Source organism: Calidris pugnax, unplaced genomic scaffold (assembly GCF_001431845.1).
Source record: "Calidris pugnax isolate Ruff unplaced genomic scaffold, ASM143184v1 scaffold360, whole genome shotgun sequence".
Taxonomy (NCBI): Eukaryota; Metazoa; Chordata; class Aves; order Charadriiformes; family Scolopacidae; genus Calidris; species Calidris pugnax.
This window is the reverse complement of record NW_015091129.1, coordinates 174,898-195,031: the sequence shown is the minus strand read 5'-3', so window position 1 is coordinate 195,031 and position 20,134 is coordinate 174,898. Positions and strand designations below refer to the sequence as shown.

General features: G+C 43.9%; 1 protein-coding gene and 1 long non-coding RNA gene across 2 annotated transcripts in view; one reads left to right on the top strand and one right to left on the bottom strand.

Moving 5' to 3' along the window:
• Positions 1-2,108: 2,108 nt before the first annotated feature.
• On the top strand, positions 2,109-4,612 carry LOC106897689. The gene is made up of 2 exons (XR_001413817.1): positions 2,109-4,147; positions 4,222-4,612. It is a non-coding gene; the product is annotated as an uncharacterized LOC106897689 (long non-coding RNA).
• A 10,039-nt stretch (positions 4,613-14,651) lies between these two features.
• Positions 14,652-20,134, bottom strand: part of SMC5 (structural maintenance of chromosomes 5) — a 50,942-nt gene continuing 45,459 nt past the window's right edge. Inside the window, exons 22-24 of the mRNA XM_014958492.1 lie at positions 18,364-18,543; positions 18,171-18,266; positions 14,652-15,512 (exon numbers count right to left, since the gene is read on the bottom strand). Of these exons, the coding sequence (XP_014813978.1) occupies positions 15,372-15,512; positions 18,171-18,266; positions 18,364-18,543 (417 nt within the window). The 3' untranslated portion in view covers positions 14,652-15,371. The remainder of the gene's footprint in view (positions 15,513-18,170; positions 18,267-18,363; positions 18,544-20,134) is intronic.

Genomic DNA, 20,134 nt, shown 5'->3' with positions numbered 1-20,134 from the left:
TGTTCCTAAAACCTGTAAATCAGCTTCTGTTTCACTTTTTACTTCTGTAAGCTGCCCTGGAGATATATAGATATATATATATATATAATTTTTTTTTAAAGAAAATTATTTACATCTTGTTTCTCCTGTGTTCAGATCCTATCGTGTGTAGTTTTAAGGAACTGTGATACACCATCGGCTGTTCCTTCCTCTTTTGATGGAGATCCCATGGAAGGCATATTTTAAAGTGGGAGTAGCACACTGCTACTAAACTAAATAGCATATAGGAGCGCCCCGTTTTCATGGTTCGTTCTGCTTGTTTCAGGCTTTAGCATCGCTGCTACCAAAACTGAAGGGGAGAAATTGTGTGGGAAAGAGACGGAGATGTGGCCCAGGGTTGGTGTCTCCAGCTGGAGGCAGCACCAGCTTGCGATGCAGCTGCATGGGAGCCACAGGACCTCTTTGCTCCTGAAGGCTCTTCCCAAAACGCCTCTGATGCTTTAAAAAAAAGCAACACAGGGTGTCAGACGCAGGCAGTGAGTCCAGCAACCGGCTCTGCTGGCGGGACCACCACCAAGGAGATGCCATCAGGCACCTCTGCCTCTCCTGAGCAGCCTCCTGGACACACACCCCGTCCCCACTCCGCGCCTGTTGAGTCCAGTCACTGAAGCACGTTCCCCCTGGGCTGGTGTCACCGGTCCACGGCCTTGTGGCCCAGGGGGAGCAGCAGATCTTCAGGCTGAGGGCCTGGAGAAGCCTCCCTCCCCCTCATCTCTCTCTCAGCGCTGGGAAGCCTGGAGTTTAATGCGTCCTGGTGCCAGGGATTATGCCTGGCCTACTTTCATCTAGGCGCTTCCAAAGTGGCCGTGACAGCCTTCGCAGGCTCCTGTGGCTGAGGTGGTGGGGCTATTCTTCACTGCTCTGCCTGGGCTCAGTTCGGCGGTGGTGCGTCTGAGGCAGCCCTCCCCTCAGGACCAGGGCATGCCTCTGCCACAGCAGGCTCCCCGGGCCTTCTGTGTCCCCCCCGGGCCTTCTGTGTCCCCCCCGGGCTGAGTGAAGGGCTGGCTCCCCAGGGACCGCGGTGCCAAAGGGGTGTAAGGGATGCCAAGCCAGCCCTGCCGTTCCCCCAGCGCCCCACCATTAGGCTCAGGGACCTAAAAAGTGCCTTCCCCACTCCCCCTCCCACCCCGGCACGGGAAATGGAGTTGCCATGGTGGAAGCCACGCTGCTCCCACCGTGTCGCAGAGGGAATTCCAGTCACCAGGCTCCATTTCGTCTTCCCCTCTGCAATGCTGGGAAGGGGTGGGAGGAGAGCCACCAAGCTGGTGAGGGGTCTAGAGAAGAAGTCCTGTGAGGAGAGGCTGAGGGAACTGGGCATGTTTAGTTTGGAGAAGAGGAGGCTGAGGGGAGACCTCACTGCTCTTTACAGCTACCTGAAAGGAGGGTGTAGAGAGGTGGGTGTTGGCCTCTTATCCCAAGGGAATTATAACAGCACCAGAGGAAATGGTCTGAAGTTGCGGCAGGGGAGGTTTAGATTAGATATTAGGAAGAATTACTTTACTGAGAGGGTGGTCAGGCACTGGAACAGCCTGCCCAGGGAGGTGGTGGAGTCACCATCCCTGGAGGTATTTAAGAAACACGTAGACATGGCACATCAGGGCACGCTCTAGTGCCCAGGATTGTTGGTTTGTGTCTATCTGTGGTGTGGGGTGTGGGTGTGTGGTAGGGGTTTTTTTGTTTGTTTGGTTTTTGTTTTGTGTTTGTTTGGTTGGGTTTTTTTGGTTCTTTTTTTTTTTGTGTGTGGACTCAATGATCTCAAAGGTCCCTTCCAACCATGAATATTCTGTGAGTCTGTGATTCTGAGGAGCCCAGTTTCTCAAGCGCTACAGGGGCCCAGATCCAAAACACTGCTTTTAGACACCTGGGTTGGATAATGCCATGCCTAAAAGGTAGATGCTGCACCCCCAGCGACTGTGGTTCTTGCTCTCCAGCCTAGGAATCTGGTCTCCCTGTAGTCCATTGAGGCACTTCTGCAGGCTGAGGAGCTGCCCTGGGGTGGATGGATGGAAATGTGGTGTCTGGGGGTGGGGTGGGGTGCCCGGGGAGCAGCTCCCACCATGCTGGGGCGTTTAGTGCCTGACACAGAGCCACGTACGAGGTGCCTCCGCGCATGCAAGATGTATAGCGCTTCTCCCACGTTCCCGGGGGGAGCTGGAAAGCTGCTCTGCACCTCCCACTGCTGCCTGCTTCCAGTAGCTGTGACAGAAACCGCGAGATGGATAGCAAAAGAGCAGTGCGAGTGAGACACCCGCCCGCCTGGGATGCTGGGGGCGGGCGCTGGGCAGGATGGTGGGCACCGCTGCTGCCGGGTGCTGCTCGGCCGGGCAGCAGCCATGGTGGCCTTCCTGCACGCGTGAGCCTACGGACTGTTTTAATTAATTTCTTTTATACGGGCGGTAGCTGTTCAGAAGGGCTTCCAACCATGTCTAGAAGCGTGCAGCGGGGAGCCAAGAAACCTGCCGACGAAAAAGGGTCAGGATGGCTGGCAGCTCTGCTCGCGCCAGGCTCGGGCACCGGGCTGGCTTGGCTCCCTCTGCATCCTCCTGCTCTCACCGAGGACCAGCATCATCGTGAGATGGGGGAAGGCATCGCTGGGTCAGGCAGCCGTGCCCGAGGGGCTGCAGTGGCCCTCACAGTCCTTCTCCTCCGGCTGCACTAGCCCATCTGAGACGGAGCAGCTGCCCCTCAGGGAGCACCATATCATTCAGAGCCTACACCGTGAAGGTGGCTGTGTTATTTAAGAGAGGGTGCCTAGGGCTTTCAGGGCCTGTGGTGTAGCTACATCTCAGCACAGCTGGTCTGTCCCCATCCTCCCTAGCCTTTTGGATGCCATCGTTCAGTTCCCCCCCAGCCGCCTTTCTCCTCCCTACAGCTCCGCCATACTTTCCACTGCTGCATGTCCTCCTGGAATCTGGACTGTTCACTTGAGTCTTTAGCCTTTTATCGCTGCTATTGTGTCTGGGGAGGACTCCAAGGCACACTTTCTTGTGAATGACTTCTTTTTTTGTGATCTGTAAATGTAGAGCGAGCGTGCCAAACTTTGCAGTACCAAGAAATACTGGAGTTCTTGAGTTTCTTTCCAGCTCTTCCAAGTTGGAAAACTCCTGGGATAGTTCTTATATTTCATGGTTACCTATAAATAGCTGTCACAATAGCTGTCATTTATATTCTCTTCAGGAGACTTAAGACAGGGAATTAAGGCATCAAACTGGAGCAGTGCATGATGTCTGTGACTGAAAGCTTTCGTGTGAACTTAAACACCTTCGCTTCCCATCTGTGCCATGGACTGGAGTCAGCCTTGCCGGTCAGGAAGCATCGGGTCTGTGCCTGTAGGCAAAGAGACTGCGACCCGCAGAGGTGACCTGCAGGGATGTGGAAGTGCCAGGAGGATGACAGTGAGCACTGTTCAATCCTTGCACCCTTATTTTTTAAAACCAAAGGTGCAGTGTGGCTTAGGTTAAGGTGTTTGGTTTGGTTCTCCACCATCGTAGCAAACATAGGCACTGATAGAGCTGCGAATAATGAAGTGAATCCCATCCTCAAGTCAGCTAAGGGACTGAGAGGAGACCTTTGCGCTCTGGAACAGCTTGGATTTCTAGGAGAAGGGAGGAGAGGGGGGGACGTGACGCTTGTCTGTGCTGCTGCAGTGGTTTTGCTGTACGTGTTTGCAGCCCTGAGGCTGCAGCGCTCTCCCCAGTCCCTCCCCGCTCAGTTCTCCCCAGGTTGAATGACTTGTCCTAGGTGAAAGATTTTTTTTTTTTTGGCTTCTTTTCTAACGGTGACAAATGATTTTATTCAGCGGAATGGAAGTGTCAGAGGAATAATACTGGCGGCTCCTTTCCCAAGCCGCCGTAGTGAGCCTGACATGAAAAACGTACAGGCACAGGCAGAGCTCATCTGTTGTTTTGACAGTCTTCGGGGTCATGTAAGGTTCTGCATCGGAGTGCGAGTTTCATGCGGTTGGAGGGTTTTTTGGCTTCTGCTGGAGGTGAGACTGAAACCTGATGAAGCGAGTCATCAACAACTCCGCAGACGCTGGCACCGCGGCAGGAAACAAAAGCAGCTTTTTCCCCTCAGCAGCGTGTTCCCCGGCTCCTCGGCAAAGCTGGTATGTGCTGGCCTGCCTTGCCCCCGTCCGTCCCCGTCCCCCCTAAATCTTTTGTCATCCTCTCCTCCCTGCAGGCGAGCGACCGTTCCCCTGCACATGGCCCGACTGCCTTAAAAAGTTCTCCCGCTCCGACGAGCTGACTCGGCACTACCGGACCCACACCGGTGAGAAGCAGTTTCGGTGCCCCCTCTGCGAGAAGCGCTTCATGCGGAGCGACCACCTGACAAAGCACGCCCGCCGCCACACCGAGTTCCACCCCAGCATGATCAAGCGATCCAAAAAGTCCAGCTCCAGCAGCAGCAGCTCCTTGTGAGCGCGGGGCTGGCCCGGGGAGGGGAGCCGGGGGGACGCAGGCGAGGTGCGGGCTGCGGTGCTGGAGCACGAGCATCCCTCGTGCTGCCGGTTGCCCTCGCCATCCGAAAGCACATGTAGCCAACGTTCAAAAAAAGAAAAAAAAAAAAATTTTAAAAAAAAAAAAAAAAATTTAAAAAAAAAAAAAAAAATTTAAAAAAAAAAAAAAAAATTTAAAAAAAAAAAAAAAAATTTAAAAAAAAAAAAAAAAATTTAAAAAAAAAAAAAAAAATTTAAAAAAAAAAAAAAAAATTTAAAAAAAAAAAAAAAAATTTAAAAAAAAAAAAAAAAATTTAAAAAAAAAAAAAAAAATTTAAAAAAAAAAAAAAAAATTTAAAAAAAAAAAAAAAAATTTAAAAAAAAAAAAAAAAATTTAAAAAAAAAAAAAAAAATTTAAAAAAAAAAAAAAAAATTTAAAAAAAAAAAAAAAAAGGTACTCTGTACCCCACTCGCTGTCCTCCACCTCCCTACCCTTCGCTGGGAACAGGGGAATTGGAGGAAGCAGATTGTGGGGTGAGAGGAGAGAGGGGATGTCCAGCAGAGGAGGTGACCACCTCCTCTAATGCAAAGCATTGATGCTGGTGTACATACGTCTGACTGAATGGTCTGGCCTGTGCCACCACAGTAGTGTGACTCCGAGGTCTTTGTGATTGCTGTGTCATGAACATGTTTTGTTGAACAGTGTAATGCTGCTTGTATTTAGAGTTTTGTCGAGTAAAACCACTTTCCGAGTCACATAAATAACTCTCAGATAAAAACTCCATAGCACATTGTAGAAGTGGGTTTACTTCTGTCTCAGAACGATCCTGCATTTAAAGAGACTGTTAAGAGAAACATTACATATGTTACTAATAGCATCTGATTGATATACTGAGATAAGGTGAATTTATACTCAAGAAGACCCATTCACATAAAGGGGACTTTTTAATTTTTCTTTGTATTAACTATACTTTTGAATATAAGCTGCACTTTTCCAGTAAAAACATGTATAATTCAAACAGATACTTAAAGCAAAAAAACCCCAACAAAACCCTACAGCAGCTCAGTCATTTTTCTGACCATATGTGTATTTAGCTCGGTTATTCACTTACCTGGAAAAACACAAGTCAGCCTAGATAATGTGGTGGGGATGTGGGAGCAGAAGCATACATCTCTCAACTGATCCTATACTTTTCATTTGTCAATAAATACAGTACTGTACTATAGAAATGCCACTAACAGTGCTTTATTCTGCTGTGTTTTGTTCGAATGGATGCATAACAGCAGCTACCATCTTTATAAACTGCTGCTTTTTTAAAGGTTTTTTCTCTTCCTACACTTGCCTTAAAGATTTATTCTCTTCATACCCTTGCCTAACTCCTGCCGAGTCCTCTGGGAGTTGTGTGTGCTTATGGAGAGAGTAGACCTTTCCTTAAGAGCACTCTGCTAATGGAAACAGCTGAAGTTATTGTAAGGAGCCCTTCGGAAGGGCTCCTGTATCTCCTGATGGCTGTTTCTGGCTAGACTATAAGGGGAAACCGTGAGGTAATTGGAAATTCAGCACGAAAGGTGTGTCGTGATGATACTTCTTACGACATAAGCCTCCCTTGGTACCTTGCGTTGTACCAGTGTCACGCGTGGCACAACAAATAGTGATAAAGGCAATATTATTTTTATTTTAAAGCTACACTTTGCTCTTTGAGAGGAGCAAAAAGATCACTGAAGAAAAAAACAGTGGTCATTAGCTGAGTATTTCATCTTTTTTTATGTTAAAAGCGTGAACTGTAAGAAGTTACTGGTGAATTTTTATTTTTTTTTTCCTCTCCCCAACTGCATATGTGTGGGGGGAGGTAATTCTGTTTACACATTCTTTTTTCCAGAAACATTCTTCTCCTGTTTGGATTTTACCCCTTCCTCCAGAAAAGGAAGGGGAGGTGCAGCCCTACTATAGAGACTTAGGGCCAAATTCATCTCGTCAGTAACCACGCTGAAACCCAAAGTGTTTCCACTGCAGATGAATTTAGGTCATCTTGTAAAATTCTGTACATAAAAAAAACTTGTTAGTACACCTGCAATTACTGTATCTTATTGTTTACCTGATAAAAAGCTTGCTTCCTAGAAACAAACATAAGGAAAATGAACTCAGAGAGTAGAGTGTTTTCTTCTACAGTTGTATAAGGCTTTCAGCATTAGAAATCAGTTTGCATATAGTGTTTTTACCTGTGTAGTTCATGATAAATTCCGTCTATGTGAAGAGAACTGCTTTTAAGGCATTAGGGATATTGAGCAGTCTATGGAATAAAAAAGGGATGTGTTTTCTTCAGTGAAGACATCAGGAAACCAAGCACACTTTCTACCTCCGTTTCAGCTTTTTGAAACATTTATTTTAGAAACCAAACTTTAATTTCTGGTGTCCAAATTGAGTCATAGGGACGTATGTTCTTCCTAATAAAAATAGGTAGCCTCAGTATTTCTATTGATCTAGAAATACGAAAATAAAATGAAAAAAAAAAGCGTTCTGCTTACCAGTACTGTTAATGCTGCCTTGTTCAGCGGGGTCAGGGCCAGGTGCAGCCCGGTGAAACTCAAAGGTGCATGCACGTTCGTCTTCATTCCTCCTGAAGATCAATGCAAACTTCCAGGTCTCCGTCCTGCAGTGTGGAGCGTTGCCGTTTTGTAGGCAACAACAAACGCAGCACTTGGAAAATTCAGGCCTGATCCTGTGAAAACACCGAGACACCCTCCACCTCCTATCAGCCGCAGTGGGAAGCCGCAGCGGATAAGCAGCTCCTAAATCAGTACGCAGATGTTTTTTTTTTTGGTCACCTAGCTACCAGGCTTAACGGACACATGGAAGTAGAGATGGCCAGATGCACGGTTTCCACCTCGTGTGTTTTGGGGTAGAGTGCACAGCTGGAGAATCGTCGCCGCTCCTGCCAAGTCTTGTGAGAGTCAACAGGCAGGGAAGCGCTTCGGTCCGTGGGACAGTGGGACCTAGGGGCGCGTGTCGTCATCGCGCGTGGCGAGATCCTGTGTCTGAAAAAAACCTTCCTAAATGGTAACCCATTTGCTCTAACGCGTGCTGTATCTCAGCATTGGACAGACGGGATTAATGCGATTCATTAACCACTAACGGAATACTTTGGGGATGATCAGGTTTGCAGATTTCATGTTAACCGTTTTGTTCATGTGTGGGTTTTGGGGATATACTTCTAAGTAAAAGCAAACAATGGCTCTAACACATAAAACTGCAGGTTAGTTCTTTGCATCTTGAAGTTTTGAAGAGTGTTGCATATGTTGGGAAAGAAAATCAGGTTCTCTAATACCATATGTACTTGTCGTACTATTTTGGAAATAGTTAATAGTGCTGAAGTTAGGACAGCTCTTCTCCTTGGTTAAGAAAGCCCATTACTATACAGAAATCATGGCTTTAAAGGTATAGCTGTACAACATACTTCTTTTTCGAACCGTTTTCCATGACCTGTATTACAGATCTCTTTTCAGTTTGCAGATGGACTTATCCCAGCGTACACCAGACTGCACACATACTTCAAAATGCTGTTTTACAGACTACCGATCTGTAACACTGTAAAAATACCAACTTCCAACAGTTTAATCAGTTTTATTTTTGTACAGTATTCGTATCCTTTATAAGTTATTTTGCTGTCCTGTTTTTGTAAATCACATGAAATTGTAAAAAAAAGAAAAGGAAAAAAAAAAAAAAGTAGGCATAGATGGTTTTGTACATATGTATATATATATTGTCCAAATAAAGAGAAAAGGAATTAAAACCCCAAACGTTGTTTTGAATGATTGGAGTTGACGAGTGGTCACGTAAACCAGTCTGGATGATTATAAAAAAAAAAAAAAAAAAGAAATAATCCATGAGTCGTGTGGTGTACGAACCAGCTTCAAAGATCCTGGTGTTGCTCATCGTGATTTCGCTTGGGTCTTGTTTCTCTACTTTTCACAGCTATTCCTTCAGCTGCTGCTGCAGGAGCACAGCCACACAACTTGGGGGAGGGGGGAGAAGCATCCCCTCACCCCAGCGCGCCAGCTCTTGGGAAGTCTCTCTCCCAGTGTTCAGTGGCTTTTGAGCTGAGAGGGGTGGTCCTCCTCGCCCCATGATGCACCCGCTCCAACAGCTGATGGTGCCTCAGCCTCTGCAGCCGCACCCTGAGACTTCCATGGTGCTGGAACAGAACTTGCAAGTGGCCTCCAGGGTTTGACTTGATGCCGAGTTGGGATTTTCTGTCCCCAGGCTGGGCGGCCAAAGGAGAGACCCAAGCAGCTCAGGGCAGGCAGGGTTGGTGCAGCCACACGCTGGCAGAGCGGTTGGGGTGCCTCTGGGAACCCACCTGCTGTTCAGGGCTCACTGGTTCAGGGCCAGGGGGTCAGGGAGGTTTCCTTTCTGCACCAGAGCTCCCCAACACGGAGCCACACCTGACAAATCACCTCAACAATCAATAACCTAAGGCAAACTCACAAGGGTCAGAACAAGGTCCTTACCCAACTGCTCTTAAAGGGACCTCCTTGGAGCAGGGGAAGCTTTCCCAACAGCAAGAATTTTGCCACTACTGTGCTTTCAGTGGCAGGAACTCCCTGTCCCCTAAAATACCCTCCTCAAACACCTCCACAGGTACTACCACAGGTCTTCCCATTTCAAAAAGGCAAGGTCTTGACTGGCAGCAATTCTCATCCTTAATAAACACCTGCTTCTGTATTATTACACACTGTATTTTTCCAGTGCGTGTATCTCTATATGGAGTTCACGTATGCCTTTTGGGGTGAGAGAAAGCAGAGTCTGTGCTGCTTTTAACTTGCATTTTTGACGTTGTTACAACAGTTACCGTTGGGCCCCCAGTTGACAACCCATAAACATCCTATTGCTTTTCATATCTAAAGCCATCAGTTTCTTTTGGTACTGACTGTTGCCTCTGGGGCCACGGAATGGCCACCAAAGCAACACCGGGATGTTGGCATAGCTGAACACAAGGTGCAAAGGGAGTGGAGCATGTACGCAGCGGCACGAGGAGAAACGCTTAAGATGGGACAGTTACCATCCCAAGATGTGAAAAAGCCCTGTGGGAACTCAGAAGGCACAGAGAAGGAAACCAAAGAGCAGAGATGGTATTAGAGCCCTCCTGTCATCATGCTGAAAATGTCCACAGAAAGGTCTTGGGCTTTCCCAATGGCCTTTTCTTCCTCTTCTGGCTAGTGGTCAGAGGCCAGGAAGGCAGCAGCAGAAGTTTCAGGAGACCCAGATTTAAGTTACATCAGATCTCCCTGGAGAGACCACATGTAATGGTTTGGGCTGTTCGGCTGCTGACCACTGCTTCAGGGGCCTTGAATAGTGTTTCCGAGCAGAAAACACTTTGGGGAGCCTATGAAAAGCCACGCACAACTGCTCTGTCAACACCAGGCGGCCAAGGAAAACCACAATTGTGTAATTAGTCTACGCAATGCTGGTGGCAAATCACTGCCTCTGTTTTACTGGATTACAGAAAGACAATCCAAGCCCTACCTAGAAGCTGAGCTGCATTCAGCTCTCATGTCCAATGAACCATTTTCCCCAGGGGTGTAATTTTTCTACTGAAACATTTCAAGCAGGACAGCCTTACTGTAAACTCCTTCAAATTGAAATAAAGGAGATTCTCCCGATATAACCTACTCCAACAATTTTTCACGAGCGTACTGATTTCTGACACAGTGATGCTCGAGAAACTGCATACACTCTGTGGGCTGTACCACTTTAATTGTACTGGCATCAAACCAGTACATTTTATACAGCAAAGTGTATTTTAAACAGTACAAATGTTCTGACCACAAAAATCCCTCATCCTTCATGAACGGCACAACCGGGCTCAGAAGCAGACGCAAAGGGGCATCCAGATTCCTCAGCCACGGGGGCCCACAGAGAAGTGTAACACCGGAGGCTTTTCACCTGAGCAGACCTCTCAGGCACGGCTGCAGCAGCACAGAGCCGGTGGTGTCTGAGAGCAGGTCCCTTTGTGCTCCCTGTGCTCATCATCTGCTTTGGATTTGTAATTACTCAGGAAAACCAACAACAAAACCAAACAAAAAAATACCGCAGCCGCACACGCCCCCCCGTATGTACAGTCACCACCAAATCACCCCCTGCATACAAAACACCACACTTCACCCAGGCTTCCTCCTCACAGGCAAAGGCCAGACGGATCAACAAGCCTTACAGGAGAAGTGTGGCTCTTGGCAAATCCAGCCCGTGAGTGCAGCAGCAGAGAAACATTCTTGACATTTTCTCATGTTCAGGCTGGGACAGGGGAGGGTTTTTCTTGGAGCAGAGGTGGATTTAATTCCCTTTCCCATCTCCTTCCTCTCCAAATTATGATGTACCGAATCCTGGTTTTATTCTGAATTAGGAAGGCACTGGGAAAAAAATGCTTCTGTAACAAAAAGTTCTAGGAAAATTTATTTTGGACATTGTGTTTCAGTGAGTCAGAACTGAAGCGAGTAATTTTGGCTCCAAGTTATTTACAGTGAAGCTACAGTGCCAAGGTTCCCCCCTGCCCTCCCCCTTCCCGTGATGTAGCTCTCCTGCCAGACACCTCCCATCAGACGTTGTGCTTATCAAATCATAAGGAACTACAGTTTGTCTTTCAAGAAGCGGGCCAACTAAAGACAGGGGAGAGGACAGGGCAACGATGCATGCAACGTCAAAACAACTTCCATAAAAATCACAATACGTTTTGATGTGGAGTTACTGGGATATTGCAGAGCCAGTACAGCCCTACACCGCTGTGTGGTGCTCCCTTCCCAGCTCAGGTGGTGGTGAAGGTGCAGGGACAAGAGAAAGGACTGCATGCTGCTGGGACCACCCCTTAGCTGCTCCCTGGGGTCAGCCACAGCACCCCTGCTCAGCTTAGCAGACAGTGAGCATCCTTAATTACCTTAATTACCTCCCTTCTCACGCTTCCCTCCCCCAGGTAAACCCTGCTCTCCAAACCCTAACCATGGACAACACAGAGGGTATCAGACAATACGTTAACATTATGCAAGCATTCGTAGAATAGAATGACAAATTTCACATCTTTGGCATCTGTTTGCTCTAACATTTTGCTTTCCAGAAGACACCGTGGAATGGCATAGGAAGTGAGTGAGCAAGGTGAAAACTAAGGCCTGCTAGTAAGAGACGTTCAGAAAACTAAGAAGCCTTGCTAAGGGAACAAGGAGGTAACTGCATACTCATGGAAGAAACCCAAGTCAGTTTCCACAATCCATAGGGAGCATTGTCTGAAGATGGTCCAGAAGCTTCTAGAAACCTTCTAACAAAAGAGGGGGCATCTTGGCATGAACCATAGACAAAACCCTCCAGCAGTGTTAACTCTAAGTAAAATTCGCTATCAGGCCTGGAGCAGGTGCCTGCCCAAGCCTCTAGGGAGCACACCCAACACTTTTCAGCAAGGATCCTGCAGCCCAGCCCAGCTCTGTGAGTCTCATAATCTCTCACTAACTCCAAAGCCTGAAGAATAGACCACAGAATCACAGAATGGTTTGGGTTGGAAGGGACCTTAAAGATCATCTTGTTCAAATGCCCCTGCCACGGGCAGGGGACACCTCCCACTAGACCAGGTTGTTTAAACCCCATCCAGCCTGAGCTTGAACACCTCCAGCGATGGGGCATCCACAGCTTCTCTGGGCAACCTGTTCCAGTGTCTCAACAATGTTCCAGATGTTCGCAGTCAGCAACAGCCCTAACAGGCCTAATTTATTTTTCTCCCAAAAAAGCCCAAGTTTCATGTAAGCATGCTAAAAGTATTGCAGTTATGCAAGGGTCCTTCCTCATTCTAGTTTGCTGCTTCATCCCGCTAAGCAATCTCTCCCAGTTAACAATAATGTACACACTCGAGTGCCATTTTCAGACATAAAATACAGTAAAGTGTGATTTATAAGTGCTTTTCAGTGTTTGATTCCTCGAGATCTTTTTATTTCTCACAGTAAGTCACAATTTCCATGCTGCTTTTCTCTGTCTCAATAAATGAGCAGACACAGATGTTTGTCAGAACTGCAGATGGTGGTGGAAGAGGAACTTTGGCACAGTCTTCAGCTGGTCTAAACAATGGGGAAAAGTACCTATTTTCGGAGAAAGCTCAATTTACACTTCAGCTGTCAGGACTATTTGGGGTCTTTCCACTTGTACATTTTTGAGAGGTCCCGCCCAGTCAGCAGGAAAAGTTGGATACTACATGTATATTTAACCCAAACTCCCACTCATCCTCTCCTCCTCAAAGTCATACTGGAATTAATTCCATGGGTTTTTATAACAAGGGTCCCAGAGGAGCTGAGCAGCAGCAGCAGATCATAAGGAAGAGCAAGAGAGCTGGCAGTGTTAAAGGACCCTATAGGCAGGTAAGGAATTCTAAATCACGCTGTAGCTACACTGAGTGACCCAGTGTGGATTTTCATGGCTGAATACCCTAATCAGCTCAAAAGCCTTCCTTTTAAGCCAGAAGGTCTCTGCGTGAGGACGCCATGCACTGAGCACACGAATTAGCAGGTCACCAACACATGCACAGGAGACACACAGTCATGTTGTAGAACCCATTTGCAAACAGCAATGGCTGCTTTCATGCAGAAATTTGGTTTTATAGTTCTTTTTCAAAGGCCTTATCTAGAAGACCTGCCGGATAGTGGAGCTGTATCGGTCAGTAAAATGACAGTGGTTTGGTTTTGCAGCTTGTTACGCTATCTGGGGTAAGTTAATATGAATGACAATGTCATATTAAGACTGTAGGGAGATACATTGAAATCAGGACCTCTGGTCACCAGTTGACAGACCTCCAAGGAAAAAGCAAACACCCACAAGCCTGTCATCCCCTTCACTTTTGCAGTGTTGCAGGCATGCATCCAGAAGACGTAATTTTTGAGACAGGATCTGAAGTGCCGTCCTCTTGAAGTAAGTCAGACTTACATTTCCTACCTCAGCCTGAAACATGAGAAAGGAACTGAACTCTAGGAAGAAATCCCAAGAAGTTCTAAGATGACAGCATTAAGAATAGATAGTCAGTGCTGTCTAGCCACAGAATTGAGTCCTCACACTTGTTCCTGTAAGTAGTTTCACTTATTTGGACACTGAAAACAAATTGCTCTTTTCACACAGTGATCCTCAGAGACTAAACAGAATGTGTTTTTCCATTCAATTAAAAAAAAAAGCAACCCACCACCAACCTTAAAAGTTCGCAGTTATGAGAAGCCAAGTATTCTGAAGATCAAAGAACATATTTAAAACCCAGACCTTGCAATACAGTGGACAGATAGGGCTCTACCCTCAATTAAGCCACGGATACCCTGCTGGCCCACTCAATCCCTGGATTACAGCCACAGTTTCCACACTCTTCTAGTTCTTCTGTCAAATATTTGTGTATGGACACTAATCCTCATGGAACTTATTCCAGGAACTCCTTTCACAGTCAAACAGAGCTCCATTGATCAACTGCAGCCTACGATGTAAGAATATGTAGACCTCTGTTCCTTTAAAGGCTCCTCTATTCAAAACAAGAACTACAGTACTTAACTTTTAGTACCTGAAACCTTTCAGATCCTAACTTACTTGTGCAGTGGGTTACTTTATTTCTAAAATTCTAATGTAAAAAGCCTGACGTATCAATTCCATTAGCAAAGTTCATTGACAGGATGCTGTTAAGAAAAACTCCCACTCAAAATCAAGTGGACACCAGATTTTGTATAAAATGCTACTGAAGGCCACTACCCCCAGGAAAAGACAGATACTACATATTTTCAGATGGTGTCCTGGGGCTCAATAATTTTTAAGCACATTTAACATACTAATCGTAGTTTCCATTTCTTTACAAATCATCTCTTCACAATTCAGTTTAATTTTTTTATAGTTAACTAAATAACTGGGACCTTATTTTAGGTGTTCAGCATTCTGTTGATAACATCTGCTTTCAGATGCTTAACAGCTATGGCCAAAACCCCACTAATTAATTCTATGGCTATCTGTTGAAAAGCCATTGTATATGCAGTCACTCCAGTGGAGCTGAAGCCTTGTAAAAAGCCTCCTGGTTTTAACTTACATGTAAAATCAGCAGGACTATTTTCTCCATGACCCAAAACACACCAAGTTTGACTTAAAAAAACAAACAAATAAACAAACAAACCAACCAACAAAGAGTTACATATTGCTGAGTTTTACTTCTGCAAGCTAACTAGCTTAGTGTTTCAAATCCACCTGGCTCTGTAAGTCTCCTTGCTGAGAGACTCTTGCTAGAAAAATAAAGACCTTATCCTTCCAGGAATACAAAATGGATCATTATCTCAAAAATAATAAATAATAATAATGAAGTATATTACTTTAAAAATAGTACATTCTTTATATTAACTTCAGATATATTTTCACAAAACAAAACCCAATCCACAGCTACTTACAAGCCATTCTCTTCCTATACAGCATTATCTTCATTCATCCAAAAAATTTCCATTTCAATAGGAAAAGTTTGGAGAACATCCTTAACTGTGTTAGGGGGAACACTATTTACCAAAAGTAGATTCTAATTTAAAAAAACCAAAAACAAACCAAACAAAAAAACAGGCACCCAGACATAAAACAAGTCCAATATAACCTAGAAAAAATAACTGTACTCAGATGCTACATTACTGATAAAATAGCAAAATACAAGAAACTTTCCTTTTTATTTAAAACTACTATTCATAAAAAGTAGTTTCTTTGGAGAAAGAAGCCACTATGAAAGATCTGAAAAAAATCATGCACTTAAAATCTGTTAAAATTTTACACAAGTTTTAAGAATCAAAGTTCTTGATCACCAATTCTTTGCAGGTCTCATCTTTCACAATTTTCTGAAGTCTTGGAAGCCAGGTGTTCCAAGAAGTTCTATTACTGTTCATCCATCCTTCCAAGTCGCCGCCGCCGTCTACAGAAAGACTTTAAGTTCCATTTGTTTCCTTCCAACATAAAAGGTCCATTGTAGACAAACAACACTGTCATTCTGTCATTGTAAGTGAGATTCTGCAGGAGCTGGTGAAAAAACACAAAAGGTAAAAACAGCTGGAAGAGGTGTTCTCCATTATCTAAAACAAGTAAAGGAGGTCTACATAAAGCCTTAGATCTCAACAAGTCAAGGCATGATTATAGCCTTTCTGACAGACAATGTATATTTGTTCCTAGAAACCCCCCAAAGAGTCTCCACTCATTCTCCTGGCAATTTCCATGCTTCACTATTCTCACTACAACAAAACCTTCCTTTTGATACGTACCTTCTTGCTGCAAATGCTACTTTTTTGCCTTGTCCACAATAGGCAGAGAATATTGGCTGATTTTCCTTTTTTGCTAGGGCAGGGCATGAGGTAGTTCCTTGGGCACAATTATTATGTCTCTTTTCAGCCTTGTACTCCGAGTTAAGCAATTTTAAACAGTGGAAACTCAAAACGTCTTAAAAGTTGCACTGCTGTCTTCTGGAATAACTCCAGCCACTGTCCTGCTTTTCTGGAGTGAACTTCTCTCTCCTCATTCATTTAGGCATTTGTGCCTTAGACCAGATGCTGTTGTTGATTTTTCCCACTTAAATACCAAGTCCTGTGCTTGTCTGTACTGAAATGCATCCTGTTTTCACATGAAGTTACCCAGTCCAAGATTATTTTGAACTCTAATCTTGCTCTACAGCAAAGAAGCATCCACTCCCAACATGGTGGTTATTTGCATGTTTAATAAATGTAATCTGTTTCAGGATAGATTTATATTAAAAATACTGATTTTCAAACCCAAGAAAGTTTGTCCAAACCCAAGAATGTGTCCTAAAGAACACATTCAGTTCATCTACTCATTCTGACAGTGAACCACAACTATTCACAATACAATTTTCCTCATCAACTCTACTGCATATTAATCTATACTCCTTCCCCTCTGTAGCTTGCTTAAAGCTATAGCTGGGTAAAGTGTCAACACCCTTTAAAAAAAAACACGTAAGAGTTTTTCCTGTACCTACTGGATACATATATGGAACTTAACTTAGTATGACAATTTCTCATACTTACTAGAAAGCAAGTATGTAAACATGTCCTAGAAAGTGATGCATAGGCTCAGGAACTGCAGGTAAGCCACTGGAACAGCAGAGCCTGGCTTTCTCCTCAGTCTGTCCTGTACAACCTTTTAATTATCCTCTGATGCTGCACATTAAAACTATCTTATTGGACAAAACCTTTACGTAAACTGCTACCTCAATAATGTTCTTTGTGGTAGGCCATTAAAACTTCCCTATGTTAACTGTGGTTATCACCTGCTTGCAGTTGATCAGGAGAGAAAAAAAAAAAGAAAAACCTTTAGCCACCTTTTCATAATGCTATCTCTTGCTGCTGAATAGCAGTGCAAGACATTTGTTGATCTTCCTTTTACTCTAATGTTAAATGGACTTTTAAGCCTCAGAAATTTCTTACGTCTGCCTTCTCATTTAACTCTGATCTTTCTGATTAGGTCCACACACTCAATGTTCCCCCTTCTCTATTCTTAGTAATTTGAGAGTAAGAACAACTTTTACAACAGACTCTGAACTCTAGACAGTAATTCGCTACAGTCCTTTATACGTGGGAAGCATTATAGTTAGAGGAGCTTTTTCTATCCTTTCAACATCCAGACCACTCTCTTATTTCTCAAAGTAGAAGAAAGCCCAGAAAAGCAGATCCAGTAAGGAGAGAAACTGCAAGAAGACAAAAGCAGATAGATAACAGAACAAGAAAGAAGTAACACGGACAGGAAACAACCAAACTGCATGGAGGTAAGTACACTGCAAGATCAGAAGAAACAACAAGCATGACCTTCCTCCTACTTTCAGTCAGGTAAATGCTGCCGGTCCTTCAACTGCTATTTACAGAAAAGAACAGCACATACTAGCCAGATTTTCTGAAATACAGTGAAGTACAGGACGTGGGAGAACTGATACCTTAATAAAAAACATACAGCCCATAATTGAATGCTTGCCTCCTCGAAGTACAAGCAACCTTTACTGGTTCAACCTGTCTTGGGTCAAGTTGAACGTAGCATTAGCCTCTGTTAAAGGTGCAGGTGACCAGCCACCTACTTAAGTCCTTTCAAGCCACAGAGTCACATCATCACATCACATAGTAATTCTATTATATTTTTAATTTTTTTTTTTACTATTTTAATAGAAAAGCATAATCAAGCACTCGTCACTCTTGACTGAAAACTCCTCTTCAAGCCATTGGATCACAGCACTAACCTTTTCTAAGCATGCAAGGCTGAAATTATTACTTGAATAGTTTTCCTCCATGAATACGGGACTCCTCTAGTTCCGATGTCAGCACTGCTAGCCTGTTCCAATATAATTCTCTGACACTTTTAGAAGTTGGTCTCTGCTACAAACCCAATTCTGTGTGAGTCAGAGGCATTACATTTGACAGCCCTGTACCCCTCTCCACTGGTGGTTAATTTCTGATACTTCCACACAGGCTACAACTGCAGAACGTATTTATGATGAGATGAGCCTTGGTAAAAGTTGTCTGAATTCCTGCCAGAACTGGCCCTAAAATGGACAAATTCTCTCACAGTTACCCTTTAATATTCTTAGGTAAACCAAAGCTAAGTTTTACAGTGTTTATAGGGATATTATCACACAAAACTTTGCTACATATTAAATTTTCAATTTCCTTTTCTGCCACACACCTTTGGTGTAATAAAGAAGTACTGAGATGTGCTTTCTTTACAAGCAGTATTCACAACCATTTCAAAAACTCTTCTCTCATTCATTGGATCCATTCCCTACAGGAAAAAAAAAAAGAAGAAAAATTCTGTTACCTCTGCTGTGTCATAAGCATCTTTATAGTAAAAGGTTATATGCTGCACTATTGATCCTCACCTGATTTATTTCATCTACAACCCTGAAAGGACATCTGTTGAGTTTCTGTAGAGCCATCAGGTACAACATAGTGGAAACACTTCTCTCACCTCCACTCTGATGATAAGGAGTCAATTCATGAAGTTCAGTGCTACTGTGGAATTTGACTCTGATGCGAATCCCATACTTGTCGTATTCCTCCTATAAAAGCCAGTACCTGTTAAACTCAGTTTATCTGTACTACAGCTTATTTGATAATGGCATGCAAATTAAAGCAAATTTAAGGCAAATGTTCTACAGGGGTCTACAAACTACAAACTACTCAGGTTTAACTCACTATCAATATTTTAAATCTATTTCATGTATTTAACTCTGATCTATTCTTGTTAGATACTGAATTTTCAATACCACTCCCTCCCCGCGACAATCAAAAAAACCCCAGAGGATAAGGCAATATTGACTAAACCACAGCTAAAAAAAAAACCTGCAGATACACTCTTTCCGTATATGTGATATAAACCTAAACTGCAATTAACTACCTTAATTAAAACAAGGTTTAAGCTAAGCAAAGATGAGTTTTTCAAGCTAACCTACACATCTACATATTATTCTTTAGTATTCTGCACCGATTTAATGTGCAGATGATTTAACTCAGGAATGCAATGTAGCATGTTAGCAGGTGCGTACAGAGCAGCCCAACCTCAGGCAGAGTTACTGGCTCAGACCTCAGATGCACTACAGAGATGTTAGCAGGGTGCTGCATCTTTTATAAACTCTGCCACTCAGAGGCAGGTATAAATGTGTTCAGTTTCAGTATCACTTTGAGGCTGCTGTATTGCTTCCTGGTCAGGAGCTAGATGCCTTCCCTCCTCATAGCCTTCTATTGAGGCGTGTAGGCAAGTCATAAATTTGTTTAAAAAACAACTTACAGTAAGCCAGCTCAGCTTCTTTGATAAGGTAAGGCCTTACGTGTTTATCTGTGAATATTTTTATACCCTTCAAGTTTTGCATTTTGTCTTCCTTTCCCTACAAAACCACCAATGCCACGGTTCACAAGAGATGCAAAGAACAGTCATCTTCTCAGACATTTATTATTATTATTATTATTATTAATTATTAATTATTATTAATTTCCAAATCCCTGTTAAGAAAGCCTTCATACATATTAAGAGAACAACTACAAGAAAAAAAATCTTGGCTAGAAAAAGGAGAAAGCAAGTCTAACTAAATACTTTGCTTTTCCTCTACTAGCAGATTGAGACACAAGATTCACTATTTTAGCAACTTCCCTTTCATATATGGGTCAAGAAAACCAATCCACAAGGATTCCAACTGTTGCCTTTTCTTCAACAGGAAATTGACAATTGTCAGAAGTCTGACTCAATGATGCATATGTGTGGGGATAACAGAGGTGGTTCAAAAGAAGGCCCATGCAAGGAAATACATTCATGATTCAAGGTAAAAAGAAATCTTTGGAGTACTTGCTAATATTTCTGAAGTTCAGGTACACTCAGTGCAAGAATGGAAACACAATCCCCAGTGCAGAAAGCCCATACTGATTGCTTACCATTTGGTCTACATAAGACACAATCTTTGTATGTACTTATTAAATTAATGAGAGCTACAGGGAAGATTCAAAAGTTTTAGGAATATGAGTTCATGTGGTCTATCTGTATTCACTGTGGAAGCATAAATCCTGCACTTGGAGGTCATTGGCTCACGTCCTTCTGATAACACAACTGTAATGCTGAGGGTAGAAGAAAGGAGTGGAGGTGACTCCTGATGGTTATTC